The 25,417-nt window shown below is 41.6% G+C and overlaps 1 protein-coding gene across 2 annotated transcripts; it reads left to right on the top strand.

Moving 5' to 3' along the window:
* The first annotated feature begins 552 nt into the window (after positions 1 to 552).
* Positions 553 to 24,131, top strand: DCAF4 (DDB1 and CUL4 associated factor 4). Of its 2 annotated transcripts, XM_036736922.1 has the most exons (14): positions 553 to 623; positions 4,657 to 4,759; positions 6,753 to 6,850; positions 7,552 to 7,709; positions 8,249 to 8,331; positions 11,644 to 11,746; positions 13,497 to 13,640; positions 14,869 to 14,918; positions 18,449 to 18,528; positions 20,041 to 20,139; positions 20,283 to 20,380; positions 21,456 to 21,632; positions 22,361 to 22,475; positions 23,850 to 24,131. In XM_036736922.1, the coding sequence occupies exons 2-14, from the start codon at positions 4,659 to 4,661 to the stop codon at positions 24,041 to 24,043; spliced, it is 1,500 nt and encodes a 499-aa protein (XP_036592817.1). In that variant the 5' UTR covers positions 553 to 623; positions 4,657 to 4,658; the 3' UTR covers positions 24,044 to 24,131. The 2 variants fall into 2 exon arrangements, with proteins under 2 accessions (XP_036592817.1, XP_036592816.1); XM_036736921.1 differs by lacking the exons at positions 553 to 623; positions 4,657 to 4,759; positions 6,753 to 6,850 and having other exon boundaries at positions 7,607 to 7,709; positions 20,044 to 20,139.
* The last annotated feature ends 1,286 nt before the right edge of the window (positions 24,132 to 25,417 follow it).

Here is a 25,417-nt window from a genome sequence, read left to right as displayed (position 1 = left end):
AGCATACAACCTTTAATTAAGTCTGAGGGACAGAAGAGATCTAGCGCAAACTGTTCCTACAGATGAGGACGGAGATCCAGCGGCTGGACCCAGGTTCCCAAGGCACGCGGCCACAGCGGGCTACTTTTCGTTTAATGGGTCATTTATAATCCACATTTTAACTTGTGAAGCCGCCTCAAATCCTTTTCGGAAACAGGCGTAACAGAAAACATAAATTACATCAACAAATACACGACAAAGGGTTAACCTTCCTGTGGCACAGCACCTCACAGAGAAGCGCACACTAGAACTCGCGGACCCGGCATCTCAGCCCCGCCTCCTTGTCACGTGACGGCCTCTCTGCTCCTACACCCTTCCTCCAACTCCTCCCGCGTGCCACGGCCCACCCAGCTCCTCTCAGCCGGGAGCTTATGGTTCTGACTGACGGCAGAGAGAACTAATGATAAGGCAGGAGTTGCCCTATCCACGGCGATATCTCGGGAGAGGGCGGGTCCCTAGCAGGGGATTGGCTGACGCCAAGCTCCGTCTCTTTACCCCTCCGCAGCTCCACCCCCTTCCCGTCAGCTTCCCCGCCAGGGCTTAGGTTCTGTGGGTTTGCTGGAAGTGCTACGTCTGAAGCCTAGGTGGGTTCTTCAGAGGCAGTAAGCCGGGTTCCCCAAGCCCGCTCTCGTTCTCTCGGGACTGACAGCTGCTTCCCCGCCTCGCAGGGCCTGGGACGCGAGGAGCAGGAAGGCAGGGGACGTTGGGGGAGGGGAGGAAAGACCAGAAAGTGCAGTCTTGAGGTGGGGGGGAGCACGTGGGAGATAATTCCCGCGTAGGACGGGCGGGAGCGAGCACGTGGAAGGGGAGCCCCCGTCGGGAGTGGTGAAGCAGGTAAGGCGACTGGGGGGAGGGTCCCCCGCAGAGCGTGGATAGGGTGCTACTTAAGTTTGAGGGGCGCTCAGCGCCGTGGATCCGAAATTGTTTTGTTTTTTCTTTCCTTTCCCACGCTGAGGGTTGCTTCCTGGAGGGGGAGGCTCCCCAGCCCGGGCCCTGCCCCCACACCGGGCAGTCGGAAACCGGAACAGCCCTGACCCCGAGCGGTGACTGTCAGAAAGAAGACCTCGGGGGAGGCAGCCTGGAGGGGCGGGGAGAGAGGGCGGGGTCGGAAAGTTCCTAATTAACGCTTTTTACTTGGAAGATTTCTGGAACAGATCCAGAAAACTTAACCCAAACAAATCGAGGGAAACAGACGACTCCACTTCCTGGAAGGAAAAATTTTAAAAAAAAAAGGGCTACTCGGGCCAAGTTCAAGTTCAAAACCAGCCCTTGGTGAAGCTAGTCTGTTATTTTTCAGCCTAGGCAGCAGGACCTGCCTTGGACGAGCTTGGCCGGGGCTTCAGCTACCCCAAGGTCATTGCTGACCCACCTCCCCACCACCACTACCTCCTCACCCTTATTCTCCCGATTTTATTTACCCTGTTCATAGAGAGCCCCCTTTTATATGAACTACAAAGGGATACTGCCCTGGAATGAGGAACAAAATAATGGATTTAGTAATCATTCTTTTATGTCCTCCAGTGCCTAGCACAGTGATTCGCATATAATGAGACACCTAATAAATATTGGATGGTTTACTTTTCCAAGCTCGTTTCAGCAAATATCTGAATTTGGAGCCATAAGATAGCCCCAACATTCAATTCAAATGCAGCCTCAAGACATTAGCTGTGTGATGTTGAGCAAGTCACTTAACCTCTGTCTGCCTTGGTTTTCTCACATATAAACAAATGTTAAAATGAGGGTTTTAATTGGACCTACCTCACATGAAATAATGGTATTTGGAAAGCACCCAGCCCTTAACACTCAAGGTTCAATTACTTAACCTTTCTTAAGTGTAAAAGGGAGATTATGGTATTTAATGCCTACTTCTTAGAGCTTCAAAACACATTTGTGTCTTCTCTGTGAGGTGGTGTAAATGAATTTGAATGACTCAGATTGTTTAACTCGCCCAGCCTCAGATTTGTCTTCTGCTCAATGGAGATCATGGTACTCGTAAGGGTTGTTGCTCACATAATGCGTGAAAAGTGCTTTCCAACCTTAGTTGTTCAGTCGTGTTCCGCTCTTCTTGACCCCATTTGGGGCTTTCTTGGCAAGGATACTGGAGTGATTTGCTGTTTCCTTCTCATTTTACAGATGAGGACACTGAGACAGAGTTAAGTGACTTGACCAGGAACCCTCTGTAAATGTCTATCGAAGGAAGGAATATAGGAGTAGTGCTCCATGGAATCCCAAAGCTTTTCAAAATTCTGTGGTTTCCATCCCTCCCGAGTCTTTAGGCAAAGGGCACTGAGACCAGATGTGACCTCTAATAAGCACTATGTGATTAATCCACATAAGTACACTTCATTGCATTTGAAAGATCCCCTAAAATCATGCCTCTAGCAAGACCAATTTTTTCCCCAAGTGCAGAACTTGATCAAGGTTCTCATTGGGAAATCCTGGGGTTGGTTAGTTGGTTTTTAAATCTTTGGGATTTCAATTCATTCATCTGGTTAATTCTAGATGATGTTGGAAAGTTTCTGCATTCTCAGACTTAGATCATCTAGTCCAACCCCATCATTTTACCAGGGAGGCCTAGTCCAATCCACTCAACATTTGTTAATCACCCGCTTGGTTCAAGGCACTTTGATACAGTCAAAAAAGAAAAACAATCCCCACCCTCCAGGACCTTTCATTCTGTAGAAGTTAGCATCTGTGGGTATATATGGAGAGATATAAATATGCAAACTAAATACAAAATAACTTTGCCGAGGAAACTGCATCAAGTCTTGTAGGAAGTGGCACTGAGCTGAACTTTAGAGGAAATTAGGGATTCAAAGTTGAGGAGAGAGTGCCATCCGGACAAGGGGTACGACTTGTATGAAAGCACAGGAGTAGAGATGTGTCTTGTGTGAAGAACAGCAAGACCAGCTGTTCCTCCTAGGCGATAGATACTGCACTGTCCACTGAAGTACATTCCCTCAAGACCTTACTGCGTTTTTCTGAAGAAAATGGTAATGTTGTCAGTGAGGTACCTTACATAGAGAGGTAGAGCCTTTGACTTACCTAAAATTTATAGGAGTACCTCAGTTTATATAACATAAATAAATTTTCCTGGAATTATGTGTAAATGGAATTGTCAAGCAGTAGGAAAGCTGTCTCTTTGTAAAAATCTTCACGTTAATTCTTTCACAAATCAATTACACACATCACACTTTTTATTTTTTTATTATCTCATTTGGCCATGAGATAATAAAAAAGACCTTAGCACAGTACCTGCCGTATAGGGGACACAATGTAAATGCTTATTCTTTATTGTATAAGCATAGATTATAAAGTAAGTCACATATAGTTTCCTCTGCACCGCTACAGCTTCCAACTCAGTTAGACATGGGACTATGGGCTATATCAGTGGGGAAGAAAACACTTATTTCCAAGAACTATAAAAGTGATTTTTTTATGATACTAGATAAAAGTATTATTACACAAATAAAGGCTTAGGAATGGGCAGCTAGGAGGTGCAGTGGATAGAGCACTAGGCCTGGAGTAAAGAAGATTCATCCTCCTGAGTTCAAATCCGGCCTCAGACACTAGCTGTGTGACTGAGCAAGTCACTTAACTCTGTTGGCCTCAGTTCCTCATCTGTAAGATGAGCTGGAGAAGGAAATGGTGAACCACTGTAGTATCTTTGCCAAGAAAACCCCCAATGAGGTCACAAAGAGTCAAACATGACAGCAGGCTTAAGAATAATATACTGCGGTTCTTTAACAGTGTAGACCTAGAGACTTGTCTTTAAAAAGATACAGTGTGGTGTAGTGGGGAGAACTGCCACTTAGTATTTATGCAACCTTGGGCAAGTCACTTAAACTCTCTGGGCCTCAGTTTCCTTATCTTTAAAATGTGAGGGTTGTGCTGGGTGACTCTAGTGTCCCTTCTGGCTTTAAATCCATGATCTCTTGTGGAAAGAATGTGAAGAAGGCCCCAGACATGTTAGATAGACCCTTAGGTAAACTTATGGAGAATATGGATAGGAACTACATGAAATAAGCAAGCCCAAATGTGTTGTGATTTGCATCGCTGAAGGGAACAGCCACCTCAGTAACATCACAAGTCCACTGAAATATTAGGATACCGACTGCAGGCACTTAAAGGCCTGTTCCTATGTGAAGAACAATCCACTTTAAAATAACAATAATATTATAAAATATAACATTGTATATAATGTGTACATAATGTAAAAATATAACAATCACAGCTGGCATTTATATGGTGCTTTAAGGTCTTGAGTGCCTTACATATATGTGAATACACACGTATGTATTCAGGGACTAGTTGATTTGTGGGTTATCTTTGTCCTTTATGTTTATTCTCACTCTGCTGCCTGCCTTTTGTAATTTCATTAATCAGTCCCTTTAACCAGCTTATGGATGAAAGTGGGAAAAGGTTTGGGCGTTATGGGTGGACTTCAGTTGTTCATGCTATGCATCCAGTTCTCTAGGTGATTTTGGAGCAGGTTAGAGATCAGGAATCCAGAAATCTTATGGGGGTGGAGGAAGATGACAGTATGAGCATGAGGTGTGCCTTGTACATGATGCCAGAAACTCAAAGTGTCTGTTTCTTTTTTTTTTTTTGGAACAGAAATGAAGAAGAGAGGCTCATACAGCAGGGAGAAGTATGGGAGAAACAGTTACCGGCAGAGCAGTGCCTGTCGCTGGAACAGAAGGCGTAGTTCTAATGAAAGGCAGGTGTAATGATGGGAGTCAGCCTTTGTCCCAGGTCTCTTTTCAGCCTTAGCTATGTTTACAGGTGGTACTGGGCTCCTTATTTGCATTCGGAATGTGCTTTTTTAAGCGGTAGCTGTTATCTACAAGAAGTTAGAAATAAAGGTGACACAAGCTGCCTTCAGAGAACTTTTCCTGGTTAGAAGTCTTTGTTATTTTACAGCCAGAGGTACAATCTTCTAGGAACCTAATTTCATCCATTCAACAAAGATCTGGGAAAGACTGCAAGATCTTTGCTCTTCAGGCAGAATTATCCTAGAGAAAAATGAATACCCATGGAATGTAAGGGTTAAATGGCATCACCAAACCCAAATGCATTCCTTCTCTCTATTTCTACTCATTCCACCCAATGCTCTGTCATAAGGAAAAATTGATTACTATACCACAGAACAGAAGGGTTTGTAACTATGCTTGAAGTCACCACTTTGCTCAGATACACGCACAGCCCTAGGTCCTACATGTCAATAAACATGTGAGTATGTTGGTCATGAGGCAATAAAGGCAGACTTCACAACACCTCCTTCTGAAAGATTCCCAAAGGGAACAATCATATCAATTTAAGAACATTTCCACCCACCAGACTCCTTTTCTTGGAATGAACAGATCTGTAACATTAGAGTTGGTAACAGTGTATGTTAAGTATATCAGCCCCACCAAAGTATTTCTCTCCAACAATAATAGGCATAGCCACAGTCAGTTAATATAAGAATGTAGCCTCCCCTAAATCAGGCCCATGGTTAAATTTTAAGAGCATGCCAATGAGTAACACTTGTATAGAAAAATTAATCAGTGTTTACATAATAGAGTAACCTGGGTGTCTTTGGGACAAAGACCTTTCCACACAATATTTTTGCTTAGCCACATGAAGCTTATGTAAGGATGTGGCCATAATTAAATTGTTGGAGGGCATTATGAAAGCCTAATAGACCAGCAGACGTCTTTTGTAGCTACAAAAGGCAAAAGTTAAAGTCCCTGGAAAAGGGGATGTATGCCCTATCTTTTCTGTTGTTCGTCACAGAACAAGTTGGAAAAATTTGGAACTAGATATTTTTCCTGTAGTTGTCCAGATTGCTGCTATTTAAAGAAAAAAACCTTCATTCCCTTGGCTTCATTACTGCTAAGGGCAGGGACAATTTTTTTTTTAGCATACTTGATGTTTACAATGTAATTAACCATGATTCTTAAATAAGACTTTTTGTTTTATCATCTCACAAACTCATAGAATTTTACAGCTGAAAGAAATTGAAAGATCATCTAGTTCTACACCTTTGTTTTACAGATGAAGAATTTAGGTCCCAGAGAGGGAGATGCATTGACTTGCTAAGACTAAGACCTTCAATCTTCTGACTCATTCCATTACTCTTTTCCCCAGGCTGCCTCCTTGCCTTCAGCTTGTAATTTAACAAAGAACAAATGGATGGCTCTTTGGATTAAAAGCAGCTTGGAACTTAGAAAACAGTACATTTTCATCCCTAAAACAAATGTCTTCATTCCTGAGTCTCAGTTTCCCCATCTATAAAATAGAATAGCCAAGAAAAGCTTGGTAAACCTAGACTAAAGAAGACAAAGATTAGGATTTGCCTGGTATGGAATTGCTGCTTTTCTGACAAATGAAAACTGCTATGACATTCTTAGTGGTATGGGTTTCTATGATATTTTGGAGTACTTTGCAACTGGAAAATTTCAAATGACTTCACAAAATGCATTGATGCTTAGAGGTAAAAATGAGAATTACTCTGAAAATGCTTATCGTTTAAAAAACAGGAGTGAACAAAAATATTGCCTGAATATTTTGAAGTATGTGCTAGGAGAAAAGCTTGCGACTTCCATTTTCCATAATAGGCAAAATAACCACACGAGTTGGTAGAGAGGTATCGGGTCACTAGTAAACTAAAGCTTTTTGCAGTAAGTAAGCATGACCTTCCAACTTACCATAATTGCTTATGTTTATAGATATGGAGCAGACACATTTCGTAGTTCTCAAAGTTCTGACGATAATAGTAGAGCCTTGTCATCAGCTTCCAGCTCAAATGCAAGTTCTTCAGTGCCAGGTGAGGCAGTTGCTGAGTGCCAGTTATGACCTCTCTGTCGAATCTTTTCCTTCCTGCAAGAAATAATTCAAACAAAAATCCTACTTGGTCAACTTGGTTTGTTTTTTTCTTTTTTCCTGTTGAGACTGCACTTTCTTTAGCTAGAATTTTTGGGGGCAAGTTTGTGACTTTATTTGGCGCCAAAGCAAGAAAGGCCTGGGTGGGTTTAACCAACTTCATTTCTCCTTTTAAATTTTTTTCTGTTTTCACAGTGAAATTACCAATCATCAGCAAACACAAATATATACATATTATATGTATGTATGTATTTGCATGCATGTGTGTGTATTTATATATACATATATATATGTATGTCTCAAAAGAGAGGATATTTGAACCTGTGATCCCTTTCACTTTGGTTTTTATAAACACATATTAAACTTAACAAGGTAGTATTATTAAAGTTGCCATTTGCATCCACTTTGAACATTGTTTTGTTTTCTTCCGTATTTAATGCTTTATTGATGTTTTATAGATTTTCCATAATGTTTTATAGATTTTCACTCTAGTGACCAGAGTACAACTCTTATATTCTTCCATCCTAGAAAAGATAGACTTAAGCAGGAGGGGGAAAGGATCTAATGGGATTATAAACTGTTTGCTAGGTCAGTCACTTCGTCTTGTTCAAAATTCAAATTTTATTTCATTTCACATGATTAAAGAACTGCCAGGATTTTACTTTGATCCCGAAAAGAACCGTTATTTCCGCTTGCTACCTGGACATAACAACTGCAACCCCCTCACAAGGGAGATCATCCAGCAGAAAGAGAGGGAGAGCAGAAGACTGAAGCTTTTGGAGGAAGAGGAGATGCAAAAAAAGGTGGGCACCAGCAAGGAGTACCAAATGATTGGATATTTTATTCTCATGATATTTCCTATAACATATACACACGTACATGATACATACATACCAGTTGGTGAAAAAATGACTTGGCCTAATGCTTTTTCACCTAACCATCCTCTTTCAGAATGGAATTATTCATTACTCTAGGAGATGCCCCCAGGGCTTACCTTCTTGAGTTTTGTGATAGAGGGGAAAGATAGGAAATTCCCCAATTGGCTCTTTGTAAAGTTTAAGCTGTAATCCTGTTACTTGGCCTACCAAGTTCTGTGTTATGAGAGGAGCACTGAGTGGAGAGTGTGGAGACCAGAATCCTCTACCCCTAGGGAGCTGTATGACCCTTAAGCAGGTTTCCTCATGCGTAATATGAGTACAAAAATCATACTGAATGTTCTCTAAAGCCTGAGCCCCAATAACCTAAGAATTTATTGTAATGAACTTAGTAAGAATGAAAATAGTCTCCCTTCACTTCCATGCTAGACAATTTCATCCAATTCTCTCTCTCTTTTTCTCCTTAGAAAACAACCAGAATTGGATTGACTCCTTTACCCTTGTTGAACAAGAGGCAGTTGGGTTTGCTCCACTCTACCAATTATTGCCGGTAAGATGTACCTCTTTCGGCTGTTTCTTCTGTTTCCTTTAATGGCACAAAGGTTAGACCATGTGACCTCTGAAGTTCTTCCCAATTCTTATTCTCCCATTATCATTGCTTCAAAACAAACCTTCGCAGGTGGTAACTGTGTGAGTGTCCTTCACAAGTGCCTTCACTCTTAGCGCTTAAGTCAGTCCCGAGGGAGTTATTTCTCTTCTGGAGAGTAGGGAGTATTCCTGCATAAGGGGAATGGAAAAAGGAGAGAATGCAGAGAAATTAAAAATGGATGAAAACAGATCTTTTCTTTTGGGAGGCCAATCTATGTGTCACTGCTAAATAATTTACATACTGATAAATCATTCATATTTTAGTGAAATTGGCAGGTCCTAGAACTTCATTACTATGTTTTTTTTTCTCCCCCTACTCTACTCTTACTCTCCTTACCAGTTTGCAATATTAAAAATAAGTTTATCTTTCTAGAAGTGATACACTAGAAAGATAATAAGGATATTATCAGCACCCGTTTCAGCCTTTCTGCGTTAGAGAATGAGGAAGAGCATAGTTTGAGATGCTTTACAAGTGAGTCAGTCCCTCTACTTGCGATTCAATTAAACAAAGACAAAGTGTCCCAAAAGTTTTATTGCAGTTTTAAGCTCTTTAAGCTTAAAACTTTGGGGACACATTTTCTTTACTAAATACTATTTTTGTGCAAGGTACTTAAAGGCACTGGGGAGACAAAAGACATGACCCAGTCATATAGATCCTACCCTCAAAAAGCTTACAATCCAATACCTGGGGTGAGGATAGGTGCTCAAATCGGATTCTCCCTAATAGCATTCTAAGTACATTCTACATTCTAAGTACACATTGGGAGGGCAGTGTGCTATGAGAAAGTTATAGAGATGGCAGCCCCTTTCTGACAGAGGAGGTGAGAGATATTCTTGTTAAGGTAGGCTGTTTTAAATGCCTATGCCAGTTATACCTATTGGAATTTTATGTAAATAAAATTTTGTACAATAAGCTTATTGACTCTGGGTGGTGATACAAGGAGAAAATTCTCAAGCCCAAATTTTAGAGTTCTGCTCTTCATTATTTAAGAAAAAACAAAGGCTTGTTATCCTGTGAACAAGTGAAAAATAGCCAGCTCTGATATGGCAGAAAGAAGACTGAATTGAGAATTGAAAGAAATTAGTCCAGGCCCCGCCCCAAGACTTTATTCTGGGCCTTCTTCTCTTCTCTCCCCTCTCCACATTCCATCTTGGTGACCTCATCACACGTGGGTTCCATTATAACGTCTGTGCAGTTGAGTCCCAGTTCTATATATCCAGCCCTGGCCTCTCGAGTTCCCAAGCCCTACATCATCAGCTGCCCAGAGGACATTTCAGGTTGGATATCCTTTAGGCGTCTCAAACTCAACATGTCTTAAAATAAAACTCATCTTTACCCCCAAAATCCACCTCTCAATCTCCTGTTCCTGTCAAGGAAACTGCTCTCCTTCTAGTCTCAGTTACTCCACCTTGGTGTCATCTGCAACTCCTCCCTTGCACACACCTCTCTCCCCACTCACATGGCTTATCAGTTGCCAGATCTCTACAACATGTCTCACAGATCTCCCCTTGACCCGCACATAAACAGTCCTAGTTCGGGCCCTCATCACCTCTCACCTGAACAATTCCAATAGTCTCCTGATTGGTCTCCCTACCTCAAGCCTCTCCTTATTCCATTGCATCCTCCATGTGATTGCCAAAGTCTTCTTCCTGAACCAAAGGTCTGGCCATGTCATTTCCCTAACTCAGTAAATTCCAGTGGCTCCCTTTTGCTTCCGTCATTTAAAGCCCTTCCTCCCTCTCCCTCATCCCATCCTACTTTCCTTACTGTCTTACATATTACCCCCATCCAGCCCAACTGGCCCGTTCTTCATTCTGTTCTTTATTCATTGTTTCCCACCTGTTCCTTTCTGTGCTCACTGTTCCTCATGCCTAAAGTGTACTCTCTTCTCCCTTGTCTCTTAAAATTCTTAATTTTCTGTGGCCCGTCCTGTGTTTTAACTATCTTTCTGTTTTCTTTTGGTTTTTGCCACATATATTCTAACTGAAAGTTTGATCAGCAAGTTTAAAATAAAGAAATCTGTTGCTGATGGTAAAAAAAAAATCTTAATTTCTTTCAGTGTTCAGCTAAAGTACAACCTTCTACAGAAAACCTTTACTGTTGTCTACAAGGCATTGTGTGCATTTGTATACGCTTATGTATGTGTGTGTGGTCTCCTTCAACTAGGCAGTGAGCTCCAGCTGCTTGACTGTTTTCCTTTTGTCTTCATATCACTAACACCTGGCAGTGTTTGTCTGACACACAGTAGGAGCTTAATAAATGCTTGGCTTTTTTTTTTTTTTAGCCTTTGTGACCTTCATCAAGTTGCTTTACCACACTAAGTGTCAGTTTCTGAGGAGCCTTCTAGCTATGGCATGCTCCTTGATCCTACTTCTTGCATTACCATCACCCCCTTCACTTGCTGAATAGTTAAACCATTGTTTCCATTACATGGTAGAATGGCTACACAGCTTTCCTGTATCTCCTCTGAAATACAGTGGCCTTCCTGCTGAGACTCCATATCTCTGTCCTACAACTGTCTCACTCCTACAAGCAGGTGTGTTTGTGTTTTATCCCTCTACCAGTAAGTTTTCCGTGAAGGGAGGTTCAATTAAAGAAGTAAGAAAAGAGACCACTTAGGAAAACCAGCTTTTCCTACTCCAGCTTCATGATTCAGATCTCCCAATCTTCTGAACAGTAAAAGACCCAGAAAAGTCCCCAGGAAGTAGTAAAGGGTGATTTTGGTGGTGTAAATGTATTCGCTTTAGCTTAAAGGCAGGTAAGTATGTCTCTGGACAAAGAAAATCACCCAATCCCAGAGATGAAAGTGGGAGCTTTTTATTTGAATGGGGAAGGGTGTTTTCAAGGTTTTGACTGAGGTATACAGAAGGCAGTACTAGGGTTAGGATTAAGAGCTCTCGAGGGTTTCTTCGTGACATCCAGATCCCTTTTAGTATGTTCAATCTTTTTTGCCAATTTTGGAAAGTTAAACTTTATATCTCCCCAGTGCCTAAGCCCAGTGCTATATAAAAGGATGTTGCCTAAATATCTGTGAAATGAAAATGGTTAGGTCCTAGGTATTTAGAATCTTGCCCTCAAAGCTACTGTTGAAGAACAGTATGGGAAGGAACATCTAATAGAGATTTTTCTCATGCTGTACTTACTCTTTCCCACATCCTGAATTGTCTTCACTGCTTAGTCATTGCTACCTCCCTCCCTGTTTACCCCCTACAGACTAGTCCATGAGTTACGTGTAAACTGCATGCAGAGAAAGAAGGTGGAAATTCAGAGCTCTGATTCCTCTGTTGTTGGAACTGATCGCTTTAAACTCATAGTGGTGAGTTGGAGATGTTTAAGGATAAGGATTAGCTATGCCAAGACACTCCACGGGTCAGCCTTGATTTGTTTTTATGATTGGGTAGCAGGGATCTTCTGGGGTGGTCTATGAACTAGATAGAATATATTGGCTTTTACCTTTGGCTTCAAACTGCCACAGAAATGGGTGGCTTTCTATTTGTTTTATTATTATTGTTAATATTATTTTAAGCACCTGCTGTATGTAAAATAGCAGGTGCTGTCCTGGCAGGGTACATTGTACTATGACCATGAACCCACCCATCCCTTCTGCTCCATCAATTTGCATTAGGGCCCCTGCATGCCTAAAGACCAACTAAGCATAATATATTCTTTTTCCTTTGAGGTGTTATGTTCCTCAATTGGATGGTGAATTATATGCCTGTTCCAAGATAAAGGTAGCCAAATTGGGAGCTTGCGTGCAACAGGAACCAAGAGATTCTAGGAAATGTAACTTGCATGATCTATGTGTACAAAGGCATTCATTTTCTGAAGCATACCCCCATTTCATTTGTCTTGTAGAAAGAACCTTTCTGTCCGTGATTTGAGACCATTTCCTATACTACCCCATCCCCACAACAGTGGATATAATGGCCTTTGGTCCTGGGTAGCTCTGGAGACTAATGAAAGAATACCTGTGAGGAGGGCAAAAATTACTTGTTTAAAAGACCTGACTCATGAGTGTAACAAGCTACAAATACTTATGAAGTGGAGCCATCCAAACCCCAGTCATCCCTTTGCTTCCTTTTTTTTTGCTAAAGGATAGCTGTGAAAAGAAGAAAAACACAACGGTGGAGAGGATAGTTTTGGATGATTAAGGAGAACTCTTCTAGTGGGAGGGATGGACTTAAGTACCAAATAACTCAGTGGGGTCCATGCCTGTTCCCTTCCAGTGGAGAATTTTATCACTTTGTTGGAGGTGATGCCTCTAGGGAAACTGGCGTCAGGACAGGACTAAAGCTTTTAAAAGACTGCTGGAGTCGTGTCATTATTTTTGTGGGGGTAAAGAGACATGAATTATTCTCAATCTTGCTCCTTCCACACTAGGATCTAAGCTAAAATCCAGGATACCTCATTCTGATGTTCTTCGATTAAACCAGGTCAGGTGTAGTAAAGAAAAGTCATCTCTGCTGCTTACCATGCATGTTAGGCAGGCTTACCTCCCTTGAACAAGTGCCTCAAAACTGCACAAACCTGCTTGGCAGAGTTTTGAATTGAAGGATTCCTCAGTGACTTTTCATCATAAATGCTAATAATTCTGTAGATATTACCTTCCTTTAAACTCCATGACAAAGAAGAGGTTTAGGCATGGCTATTTGTCACCAGCAGGCCCATTTTTCAGTTGAGTTCAGATCCCAACCACTAGTAATCATTCTTCCTGAGGCACACTTTTTATAGAAATTGAAGCAGCCACACCATGGTCTCTAGACCCAGTTCTGATTCAAGTACTGACTTCAGTTTCCCTGGTAGCATTACCTCCAATATATGCTCTTTGTGTGATGTCCTTACTTTCCATTCTAAGCGGTGAATTGCTAGGTCAGGCAGTTGTCAGCATTGCCCCAAAGATGGCTGCATTTGGAGGTGGTGTTGGGAGAGTCCAAGTAGCTGACAGTATTCCTACTGGAAAAAGTAAAGGGGCATTGGACAAGAGAAGAGTGAACTCTTGCTGAGTCCTGTCCCTCACACTTGACCCTGACTCATACTTGGACGTAGCATGTGGTTTGCTTTGGCAGGCTGACACTTCCCGGGAGAGGGTATTCACAGTTAATGATGTGGAACATGGAGGCTGCAAGTATGGGATCATCAACCTTAGTGGTTTAGGAACCAAGGCTCTCACTGTGGAAATGTATGACAACCTCTACTTTACCAACCGCAAGGTAGGTCATTGATGTGTTCGTGACCAGCTATACCACCTTTCCTTTCCCTTTTTCCTTCTAGTAATTCCATATCCCAGTTTGGATTTAAATGAGTCGTTCCTGGCACTTGGAAGGGCCACAGAGAAGTTGGGGTGTAAAGATGGTGGAAGAGAATAAGGGAAGGTACAGGACTCATTTGTCTAATTTTTTGTTCCAAATGACTTTGAGATCCTGAGTGACTGCATTGTAAAGAAGCAGCCTCAGCAGTTGGTGGCTCAGGGAGAGAAAATGACTCCTTTCTCAGGGGGACGCAACACAGTCTTTCCCAGACTGGGCTTAAGAGCCACAGAGGATGAGATGTGAGGGGAGGAGGGAGAGGAAGAAGAGTGTCTAAGAGTTGTAGAACTGTGAGGACAGGGGAAGAGATGAACCATTTTCAGTACAATAACGAACCTTCCTTTTTCCTGGTCTCTCTATAAGACTAAGATACAAAACTGAGCTTCAGACCTTCCAGCTACAGCTCCCAGGCTACTATCGATAAAACTCTGGACTCTCCCCACACACATTACCCCCACCTTTTTTTTTTTTTTTGGTAGCATATCGGATAAATTAAGTTTGGGAATTATTCGGTGTGAAATATGTTGTCTCCATACAATATCCATCCTGAGAAATTTTGTTGCTTTCTCTTTTTTTCTTTCTTTCTTCACTTGTTATTCTAGTGAAATAATACGGCAGCAATACAGTGCTCACATTATATTCAAAGTATCTGATAGGGATTTTTTTCCCCATTCAAAACTAAAGAATTATATATAGCTTAAAAGCTACCCTGTTCCTTTCCCTCTTCCCCTTGTTAAGGGGAAAGTGTCATAGGGAGATAGCTTGCTTTGCAGATATTTACTGAGGAAAGGAGACAAATGATTTTACTCTCTAGACCCCTTGACCACCAATCCAGCACTGAGCTCACATGTAAAAGCAAAAGGTGGAATCAACAGCCCTATTCATGAGTAACTTGGGATTACTATATTCTTCTGTTTCAACAAACATAAAAGCTGCATGGAGCTAGAGAATTCATCTCTGACTGGTAGCTAAAGTCATTGGGGCCTTTCCCTTGTTAAAAAGCCACATGGAATTTAACTAGCTCAGAGGAAGTAGACAACCAAAACATGTCCCTATTTCTGAGACTTTAGGAAACATACCCTTACCATAAGTTACAAAGCAGTAGTGATAACCGATTTTTCCTTCTTGCCAGGTAAATTCTGTATGCTGGGCCTCACTGACTCATCCAGATTCCCATGTTTTGTATCCTTCAGCGAGTGAAGGAGCTTGGGTGGCAGGCTGCCCTTTGTCACAAACATAGAGCATCTGTGAGCATGTTGGTGCCTAAAGAAGAGGCTGAGTGGAGGAGCTTAAGCCACTGCAGACATCCCACCTCTTAGGAGAGAAGGTGCATCTAAATAGAACTCAGAGCGAGAGAGTTCTCATGGAGTAGAAGGAGGAGCAAGGAAGCTCACTATAGGTACTACTTCCCAGGAACATTTTGTGCCCTGAGAAAATCAGTATAAATATCTAAGAAGAATTTGTTTAGAATTAAAAAGAAATCTGATAAAAACATCAAAGCCTGCAAAAAGAAACAGGTAATTAACATTGAAAATGATAGAGGGAGCTAATCTTGACATGGAGGATTTATTCTTCATAGAGAGTTGACTTGTCACACTTATTCTGTGTGATCTTCAGCTTCCTTTAAGACAAATCCCTAGAATCTTGCCTTCCACAGCTTTTCTACCTTCCATTTCCCTTTGCCCCCACCCCCAGGAGTTTCAACAAAAGAAATGTCTTTTAAGTAAAGTTCAAGGCAGCTGCCCTCCCCCCCACAGTCAGAAGAACTGACCAGAACAGTGAAAGGTAACCATGGGGGGCAGAATTAGGAACAGCAGTGGGTTGCAGATGAAGGCTTGTTACAAAGAAAAAAACTTAACAACAGAGCTGTCTCCCAGTGGATGTCCTCGGCACAACATTGTTTTCTTCTCACTTGATGTCTGAATGACTATTTGTGGGTGTTGGGAAAGAGAGTCTTGACTTGTTCCAGGACAGGCTGGACTGAGGTAGCAGCTAAAGTATCCTTCATGGATAACTAGGTGGCAAAGTGGGTAGAGTACAGGGCCTGGAGTGAGGAAGACCTGAATTCACGTACAGCCTCAGACATTTAACTAGCTGTGTGATCCTGGGCAAGTCACTTAACTCTGTTTGCCTTAGTTCTTCATCTGTAAAATGAGCTGGAGAAGGAAATGGCAAACCCCTCCACTATCTTTGCCAAGAAATCCCCAAATGGAGTCACAAAGAGTCAGACATGACTGAAACAAATGAACCACAACTGAAAAGTTCAACTCATGTTCTCTGCTGTTGTGATACTTGATACAGCCTAGTGGCTTTTGATGGTAGGAAAGAGACTATTTAGTATAATGAACACCTGACTTAATTTCGATTACTTTTGTATGATCAACCAAATGGTACCTTCCTGTTTATACCATGGAGCAGCATTATTTTGAAGCGTCTCTTGTTCTGTATATTTCCTTTCGTATGTAGAGGTGGCAATGGGAACCTTTGCAGAGGATATAACAAAGTGCTTAGAACCTTTTTTTAAATGCTGCTTTCTAGGAACAGGACTAGCACATATTATAGATTATATTTCTGTAGTTATGTTTCATAGAACGAGGTTTGATCTGTGGTATATCCAAAGTCACATAATGAGTCAGGTCTGTTACTCCCTTTATGTAGTAGAAGTGTTGCTAAAATGTTGTATGACTATATTTTTATAAATCAGCTCCTGCCTTAGATTCACTTTAGATGCGAATTTAGAGAAATCTAATTATAATTCCCTTATTCAAACAAAAAAAATTCCCCGATGTGTTTTTTTTCAAACTCATATATGCCTTTATATAGATATTCTATTGTGAAATTTACCCATTCTTGTGAAAAAAATATTTATATAGAAAGCAAGATCTTTGCAGAACAAAAAGGAAAAGAATGAACCCAGCCTCTCAACTTCATTTAAGTTGCTTTCTATTTTTCTGAAAATGACATATGATCTGCATTAGGGTTTAATAGAATCAAAAAACTAATGCTGATAGTCCTTCCCATCACCTACCTTCCACCCCGATGGTTAGTCTCCCAGTATCCTCTGGTGGTGGTTTCAGGTCATCTTCCTTTGTCCGCAAGAATGATACTTCTGATACATCATCCGTGTGTGCCCTTTCAGGTCTTCTACAAATAGCACTGATGGTTTTGTACTTAGCAGTCTGATCTTGAACCCCCCACTACCACCTCTGCCTGTGGCACACACTTGTGAGCACAGCTAATGGCTGAGACCACAGTCTGTAGCCTCATGAAAATAATGCTCTAACCAAGTTATCTGTTCTAAAAGATCAGCCACGTGAAGCAGAGGATAGGGAAGGGTTTTCTTCCAACTTCTTACACTCAAAATACTAGAACAAGATTTATATATAACTTACGTGACCCAGCTACAAGATATTCATTTGCTTACTGATATTTGTCTCAGTCTTTCAAATAAATACCTAATGAGTTTTGAACTCATAAAACTTACCACGTAAGGCAGCATAGCGCACACATCACATATCCCGGGACGCTTGGCTATTGCTCAGAAGTTTCTTGTTTTATAACACTGTTTGCTACCCTTCAAGCATATGTAAGCTTGGTGGAAGTTAAAAAAAAAAAGGCAATTACCAGGCTATACTAACCATCATCTAAGAGAAATACCCAATTATGTTAATTTAAGTGAAGGTTTCTCAGTCCATCACACTTGGTGTAATTGATTTAATTATTCAAACTTATATCTTCCTAAAGCCCAAAAGAAATCATTGGCCTATGTGAAACATTCAATTTTATTGTATCCTTGGGTCTTTTTTTTTTGTTTTTGTTTTTTTGTTTTTTTGGCAGGGCAGTTGGGGTTAAGTGACTTGCCCAAGGTCACACACCTAGTGAGTGTGTCAAGTGTCTGAGGCCGGATTTGAACTCAGGTCCCCCTTACTCCAGGGCCGGTGCTCTACTCACTGAGCCACCTAGCTGCCCCATATCCTTGGGTCTTAATACTATTTGTCAGCTGGTGAGTTTAACAGTGTCACAGTGAACAGCCACAATTTCAGAGGACTTATGATAAAAAGCCTTCCTTCCTCCTGGTAGAGGTAATGGATTCAGTGCATATTGAGGCATATTGGATATAACCAATGTGAGAATTTGTTTTGCTTGATCATATGTGTTTGCAGTGGGGATTTCTTTTTCTTTCTCTATTGGGGATCGAAGAGCAATGAGTAGGAGAGAAAGCAAATCTGTATTTAGAAAAAAAAAATTTTAAAAGAAGGTTGCTGCAAACAGTTGCTTTTGTCTGTTCATTCGTCTCCGACTCTGTCCGCATTTGGTGTTTTTTTTTTAGCAAAGATACTGCAGAGGTTTGCCATTTCCTTCACCAGTTCATTTTACATATGAAGAAACCGAGGTAGATGGTGAAGTTGCCCAGGGTCAAACAGCTAGTAAGTGTCTGGTGCCAGATTTAAACTCAGAAAGAGAGTCTTGCTGACTCCAGGCTTGGTGCTCAATCCACTGTGCCACCTAAGCGCCCCTGCTTTTGTCTACTAAACAGGAAAAGGGAGACACGTGTTCTTGATTACTCGGCTGTAGGTGGCTGTGTGAAGAGTTCGTAGGTCCAGAGGCTTCAGAGGCTTCACGGTTCTATTGTTTACAAGAATACATTCATCCCTATTCTTTCCCAAAAGAGACTCCTCCCTCCTCCTGTTATCCTTAATGTCATTCTTCAGGCTCTGTCTCATGGGCATTGCAGAGACTCCAGGCTGTGCCAGTTTACTTCCTGCCTCCTTTTTCAGCAACACCAGGCCAGGTACAGTGCTCATTTGATTTGAGTGGGTTCGTATTTTAGCAGAACTAGAAGAACAGTGGACGAAGTAGAAAACCATAGGATTAGGGCTCATCTAGTCCAGCCCTCCTCATTTTAGAGATGAGCAAACTGAGGCCCAGAGATTCAGGGACTTGCCCGAGCTCGCACAGATAGGGCGCAGTGTAGTCAAGATTCACACACAAGTCCTTTGGCTCCAAATCCACTGCTTTCCACTGTACCATATTGCTTCACAGGAAACCTAGATTCTAATCCCGAGTGTGCAGCCCAGTAGCCCCATGTCTTTGTCTCTCCTCCTTCATTTGTCTTAAACATAGCAGATACTCAATAAACGTTTGCGGAATTGGATTGCCCTTCCTCATCTGTGAAATTAAAAGGTTGGACCAGTTCATCTTTGAGGTCCTCTCTTATGCTTTAAAAATTCTGAAGTTTGGGCTCTAATTTATCCTTTGATCAGTAGTCCTGTTCACACTTCTGTTTCACAGAAGCTGAGAGCAACAAAGTGTCTGGACTGTTTTCATGAGATTTGTCCAAAGTTTGGGTCTAGCAAAGGTTTAACAACAAAACCCCAGTAAGCTTAGCTTGCTGCTGGGAATCAAACACAGGCTGTCTAACCCCCTAAAGGTAAAGCTGATAATGTTATGGTTGTTTCCAGATGCATTAATCCTAAAATGGGGATTGCCTAAGCTGGTCCCAAAATTAGTCCTAGTGGACTTAAAGGTTTTGAGTGAATCTTCTCCTCCTAAGCGTATTAGTGGGAACTTCAGATTCCCAAGCAAAGGTCGTCTGAGTGGCCTGTCCAAGAAAACAAAACATAGGTATAGGCTGCCTTTTTGAAAACATTTAATCCTGAAAGCACTCCTCGTCCTAAGAAGTCATCAGGGTAAATAGTTTGGGGTAGCAAGGTCGCACAGTGGATGGAGCACCAAACCTAGAGTCAGGAAGACCTGAATTCAAATGTGGCCATTCTCACAAGCCAGCTGTATGATCCCTGGGCAAGTCATTTAACCTCTGTTTGCTTCAGTTCTCATCTGTAAAATGGAGAGCACCTATCTCCTAGGGTTGTTACGAGGATATAAGTGAGGTAGTATCTATAAAGCACTTTGCATAGGGCCTAGCACTTACTAAGTGCTTTATAAATGTTAAATATAGTTTTATTTGTTTTTCCAAACATCCTGTGGATCAGAGCTAAGGAAACTGGGGAGAAACCTTCCAACTCCCCTTCTAAGACTGTGCATTCAGAAAAACTGGCATAGACGCCACCCATATGTGAATATATTTGCAGGTTTCTATTCCTAGCTGCAAGAAAACCTGGCACAGCATAATTTATGAATAATCGTTGCTAATCTCTGAAGTTTCCTGGGTATGTGGGAAAGATGATGACGTGATACAGGCACTGCGGTGGAAATAGAGAATTTTACTAACCTGTTGTTCCATGTTTGCCTGCCTAGAAATTATTATCTTTGTTATTTTCCTTTTTTTTTTTTCTAAACACAGCAGGAGACCATCCTGGAATGCTTTGCAATTTTAAGATCTCCACTGCTTGGTCTTGTGCATGGTGCCTGAACCCCCAGGCTAATAATTGCTTCAGTACAGGTGAGCTGTGAGCTGGGACCTGCTCCTTAAAACCTGAAATAAGGGAATGACTTAGTAGAAGGCTGAATCTCTCCCTGTCCTCAACTTTCACCAGCCTGAACTTGTGGAAGAGTCCCAAAGATCACTTGTTTGTGTCCCCTTAGGCTTGTCCAGAAGGGTCCTTGTAACCAACGCGGTGACTGGTCATCGGCAGACATTTGGGACCAACAGTGATGTACTGGCACAACAGTTTGCCACCCAGGTTGGTTGAGACCAAAAAATTGATGTAATCAAGTGCAGATTGAAGCATCTTTTTTCTTCTCTTTTCTTTTTTTTTATTATTAATATTTATAATGGGTTTGGGGTTTTTCTTTCCTTCTCAATGGGTAGGGGAGAGAGGGGTGAGAGAATTGAGAACTGTAAATTAAAGAAAGAAAAGAAAAGGTCTAATCAAGAGTCCAGGTGGTAGTTAACTAAAACCCAGGAAAGATGAGCACAGTGCCCTATATGCCCTCTACCACCACTCCCCATTTTATACGGAATTCTAAAACAACTCAAGTATTAGTAGATAAACTTTGCAGAAGATTTCCAAACTTAGATCTGGCTTACTGGTAGTATAACATCACTTGGTTAAGTGTTGCTTTCAGTGAATTTTTATGGCTAAACTGGATAGGTACATGCATTATCTAGCACACAAATAATTGGAAAAACTTGTAAATAAATAACATTAATAAACCACTTACACTTGTATATTTTTAAATTCAGAAATCATCACTCATGGTTTTGACTATTTCTGACCTAAGAAAATGGTGTAATTACTATATAGTAGAAATACTTCTGAGATTCATCTACACTTCTTTGAGAGCAATAAGAAAAGTATGTAAACAGCTCTTCCTCATCCCCCCATTAGGTTCCTGTGATATAACTAGAACCATTCTCCTCTCTAATACTTCATACCCATTGCCCATCCTCAAGTATTCCTCCTCTGCCCCCCACCAAGCTTGTACTAAGGCTGTGATAGACTAAAGGACCAGTGTTGAAGTTGCAATGGCACGTTGCTCTCAAGTGAGACTAAAGGTTGGAGAGATTTACTCTCTTCCTTCTGAGGCTGCCAATATGTTTCATGTATGTGGAAACATCTGGCTTTCTTTGAGGTGACTTCTGTCCCTAATCACTCAATCCAAAATCCTGTGTGCGTATACACACAAATACCCCCCTTTTACCTGGACTTTGTGAATGTCAGAGCATGAGGATCAAATGGTGGCCGGGGTTCATGTACAAGGCAGTGGACATTAATCTAATGACTCAGCATAGACATTCCTTCCCTCTCTGCAAAGGCCCCTCTACTGTTCAATGGCTGCCGCTCTGGCGAGGTCTTCGCTATTGATCTGCGTCACCGAGGTCGTAAAGGCCAGGGCTGGAAAGCTGCCCGCTTATTCCATGACTCAGCTGTGACATCTGTTCGGGTCTTACAAAATGAGCAGCACCTAATGGCAGCAGATATGTCTGGGAAGGTACGGAAGCAAAGCTGATTTTTCAAGCCTCTGCAGGATAATTGAGATGCTGAGGGATCCAGGGAGAGACTCTTTACTAGAAGTGCCCTGCTCCAAAGAAAACAGTCAATAATACCTGACATTTATATAGTACTTCAAAGTTTGCAAAGCACTTTCTTGCAGTGGACCTGTGAAATGTATCGCAGATATTATTTCCGCATTTTATAGACGAGGAGCCAAAGTTTAGTGATTTCCCTAGGGTCACACAGTTAATGTGTCTAAGGCCCAGTCTGGCCTCTGGTCAGACCTCAGGCACAGGAGGTAGCCACTTAGAAGAAAGGGACCTCCTGATTTCTGTCTTTGAACTTGGTATGTATTGCTTGTGAAGGAAGAAGAGATCCATTAGAAAGCTCTCGGGTGGTGGATTTCTTAGGAAGCGGAAGAGATCTGGTCAACTGAGCTTCAGGGGCATTGCTTTGCTGCTCCACTCCAGGCAGAGATGAGCATGACTGTGCTTCCCAGAGTTTAAAGAGAGAGTGATAGGAGGAAGGGGAACCTGGGGGCTGAAGAGTGGGAGTAATCAGGCCCTAAGGCTGACTGTGCCTTACCCAACATGAATGTGGCTTTTTGTTTTACTCTTTCAAGGTAAGCTTGTAGTCAGATTCTAGCTTCCAGCTCTTTGTTTAACTAGTATTCCTAGTAAAGTAGGTAGTTCCTCATGACTTTTCCTTTATGACCTTAACTCACAGATCAAGCTGTGGGACCTGAGGGCAAATAAGTGTGTGAAACAATACGAGGGTCACAATAATGAATATGCCTACCTGCCCCTGCATATACATGAGGAAGAAGGACTTCTGATAGCAGGTATGTGGGAAAGACACGTTCATATATAGGGACTCAACTGAAAACAGACCTGCCCCCCAACTTCCAAGTTATCCTGGAATATTATGCAGGGTTTATGATAGGAGATTCCATTCTGTTGTATTATTTTTCATGTAGTCTCCACTGGTTAGCTATAGACAGCTAGACAACACATCAGTGAGGAGGAGCCAAGTGCCATTGGTTGGGGTACATAAGTTTGACGGGAACAAACTAGAGGAAAGTAGTGATGGATACTGAGCACATTTTCAGTAATGAAAGAAAGGATTAAAAATAGTGAAGATTTTGTGCAAACCTAGTAATACAAAGTAGGTAGCACCCTGAGTTGGGTAGAACAAGACTAAAGATGGCAGACTTGGCTTTGGTATCTACCTGACTCGAGGATGTTACCCATAAGATTCTTTACTGTGGGATTCACCATCACTGCCACCACACCACACCACACCCTAAAAATGCTACGTGCTTCCTGTATACACAGCTACCAAAAGATATTTTGAAAAGTTTAATAACTTCCAGGACCCTTGCTTCTTACATAGTCTTCATGGGTCCATATTCTAAAGCAAGTTCTTTCTGATAAGTAAATGCTACTGGACAGGGTTTCAAGATAACATGTATGTAAAACCAAACTCAAAGCCTCTTGGATGATACAGTGAGCTGCCACTGTGCTTATCTTCCAAATGTCTTTCCTTTGAAGACTTCCAAATACTGTGCACATTGCAGCATGTCCAGGTTTTCTGTACTTGCCTAGCACATTCCTCAAGAACCATGAGCCCTGGAGACATAAACTGAGCCTTTGTGTGAGATGAAGCTTCGGGGAAAATTAGCTGGTTTGCGATTAGAGATCCATGTGCAGGAGTGGAAAACATCTTCAAAATTTTCCATTTTGTTTATTTTCCCAAGTCTAAAAAAACGAAACTGACCCTTCAGATTTTGAGGAAGAATTGTAAAGAGGATAAAGAAGGATGGGCCAGGGAGTTGCTTGTGTAAACTCCCCTCCCCCCACATTCCTTAGTTGGATTGTCCCCTAGTGTACTTCTGCATCCCTGCCTCTTACCTAAGATATTGCAGAGGAAAGAGAGCAAGTCTAGGTGACTCAGAAAGTCTAGTGGTCTGCATTGGTTTGCCAAGCTTCTCAAAGTCTCCTGAGCTACAGGGTGTCCAGAGATGTGTATATTAGCACTTTGAGTACCTCACAATGTACTTATACTAGAATGTTGTTTAGAAATCATATTTTTCTGTTATTTGCCAATGTTATTTACACTCTTTCACACATACGTGCCAGTGCTAGAGAATCTCGAGGAAGTTAAAGTATACCTGCGCAGCATCTCATCCTTAACCCACCCTTTTTTCCCTTTTCAGTGGGGCAAGACTGCTATACACGGATATGGAGCCTTTGTGATACCCATCTGCTCAGAACCATTCCTTCCCCATACCCATCCTCTAAGGAAGACATCCCCAGTGTGGTTTTCTCTTCCCATCTTGGTGGCCCCCGGGGAGTGCCAGGATTGCTCTTGGCTGTTCGACAAGATCTCTACTGTTTTTCATATAATTGAGTTTGCACTAGACCAGAGAAAGAAAGACAGAAGATCCCAGACTAATGGAATGGAGATCTAACGAAGTAGATTAAACACAAACTCATTAGCAGGTCTGCTGATGTTGTTGCCATCCTTGATAGGATATTTTCAGTGGGTGCTTTCAGCTTATTCTTTTCTTCTGAGCTTCTTGGGTTCAGTTTATAAGTCTTGCATTATGTGGGAAAGCTACAGATGTATTGTCTCTGTGGGCTCAAGGAGTGTGCAAATCCTTTTCATAAAAGGTGCCCATTTCCCTTCCCTTGGAAGATCTCATTCTGTTTTAAAAAGTAAACAAGACTTTCCAAGCACTGAAAGGATTGATTGAAGGTTTTTTTCTTCTCGTTGACTAGAAACCTTGCCTTGAACCTAATGACTGAGTTAGAGGCTAATCCGTGTCTGGGTCCCAAGGTGTGTGCACATGCCTTATCAAGACAACCACTATGATATTTCTACAGACATTTTAAGTAAACAAGACTTGAAAGTCTAAAGAATAGGATATGGCCTTATGGGATGTGAACAGTTTGGCCTTCTTGAGTATACAGCATATAAGGCTCTGGGATATTTGTTCCAGTATCTTTCATGAGCTTTGGAAAGAAAAGAATTGTTTTTTAAATTATGAGTGGTTTTAAAGTTTTCTTCCTTAACTGAGCAATAAGTATAGCGACATGTGACTATTTACAGTGCTTAAAATAGATGGCAAGTATTTTGAAGTCAGCCAGTTTCATAAACTTTTTGCTACTGAAAAATAAAAATATATCTTTGCCATTATGTGGTATGATCCCTTTTGTTGCTTTAAATGCTTACACAGACTAGGCTGACATCAAGCTTATTAAAATATTGGGTGATGACATCACTAAATTTAATGGATGTGTTCCCAATGGAAGATAAATTTAATACAGAGGTCTGTGCAATATAATTGCTCTACATGGCTATTACTCTGTTAGCAAATAACAAATTCCTAGTTTAGAGAGGAACTAGGAATCCGGTTTAATGGTGCTTGTTGTAGGGTGGGAAGCCACCATTTTGCTTGGCCTGAATCCAGGTGAATGAGCTTACTCTGACCCTTCTCACCTGCCCACCCTTCCCTGACAACCCCTTTCACTCCAACATTTTGTTTTACTACTGGCCTACTGCCCAAAACAACCTGAAAGTTCGCTCACAAGGTTTGTCTGTTGAACCACCCTCTAAGGGTGAAGTTTGACCATATTCTCACATGTACGGTCCTGTGACTTAGTTTTTAAAGCTGGAAAGGATCATGAGAGCATTTAGCCAAATGGGTAATGTGTTAAACATACAGGTGAAGAAACAGGCTCACTTGTGTGGCCCTCAAGTCTCTTCTCCAAAGCCTCTCTT

The sequence above is a fragment of the Trichosurus vulpecula genome, chromosome 8 (genome assembly GCF_011100635.1).
Source record: "Trichosurus vulpecula isolate mTriVul1 chromosome 8, mTriVul1.pri, whole genome shotgun sequence".
Lineage (NCBI taxonomy): Eukaryota > Metazoa > Chordata > Mammalia > Diprotodontia > Phalangeridae > Trichosurus > Trichosurus vulpecula.
This window is presented reverse-complemented; position numbering and strand designations above follow the sequence as displayed.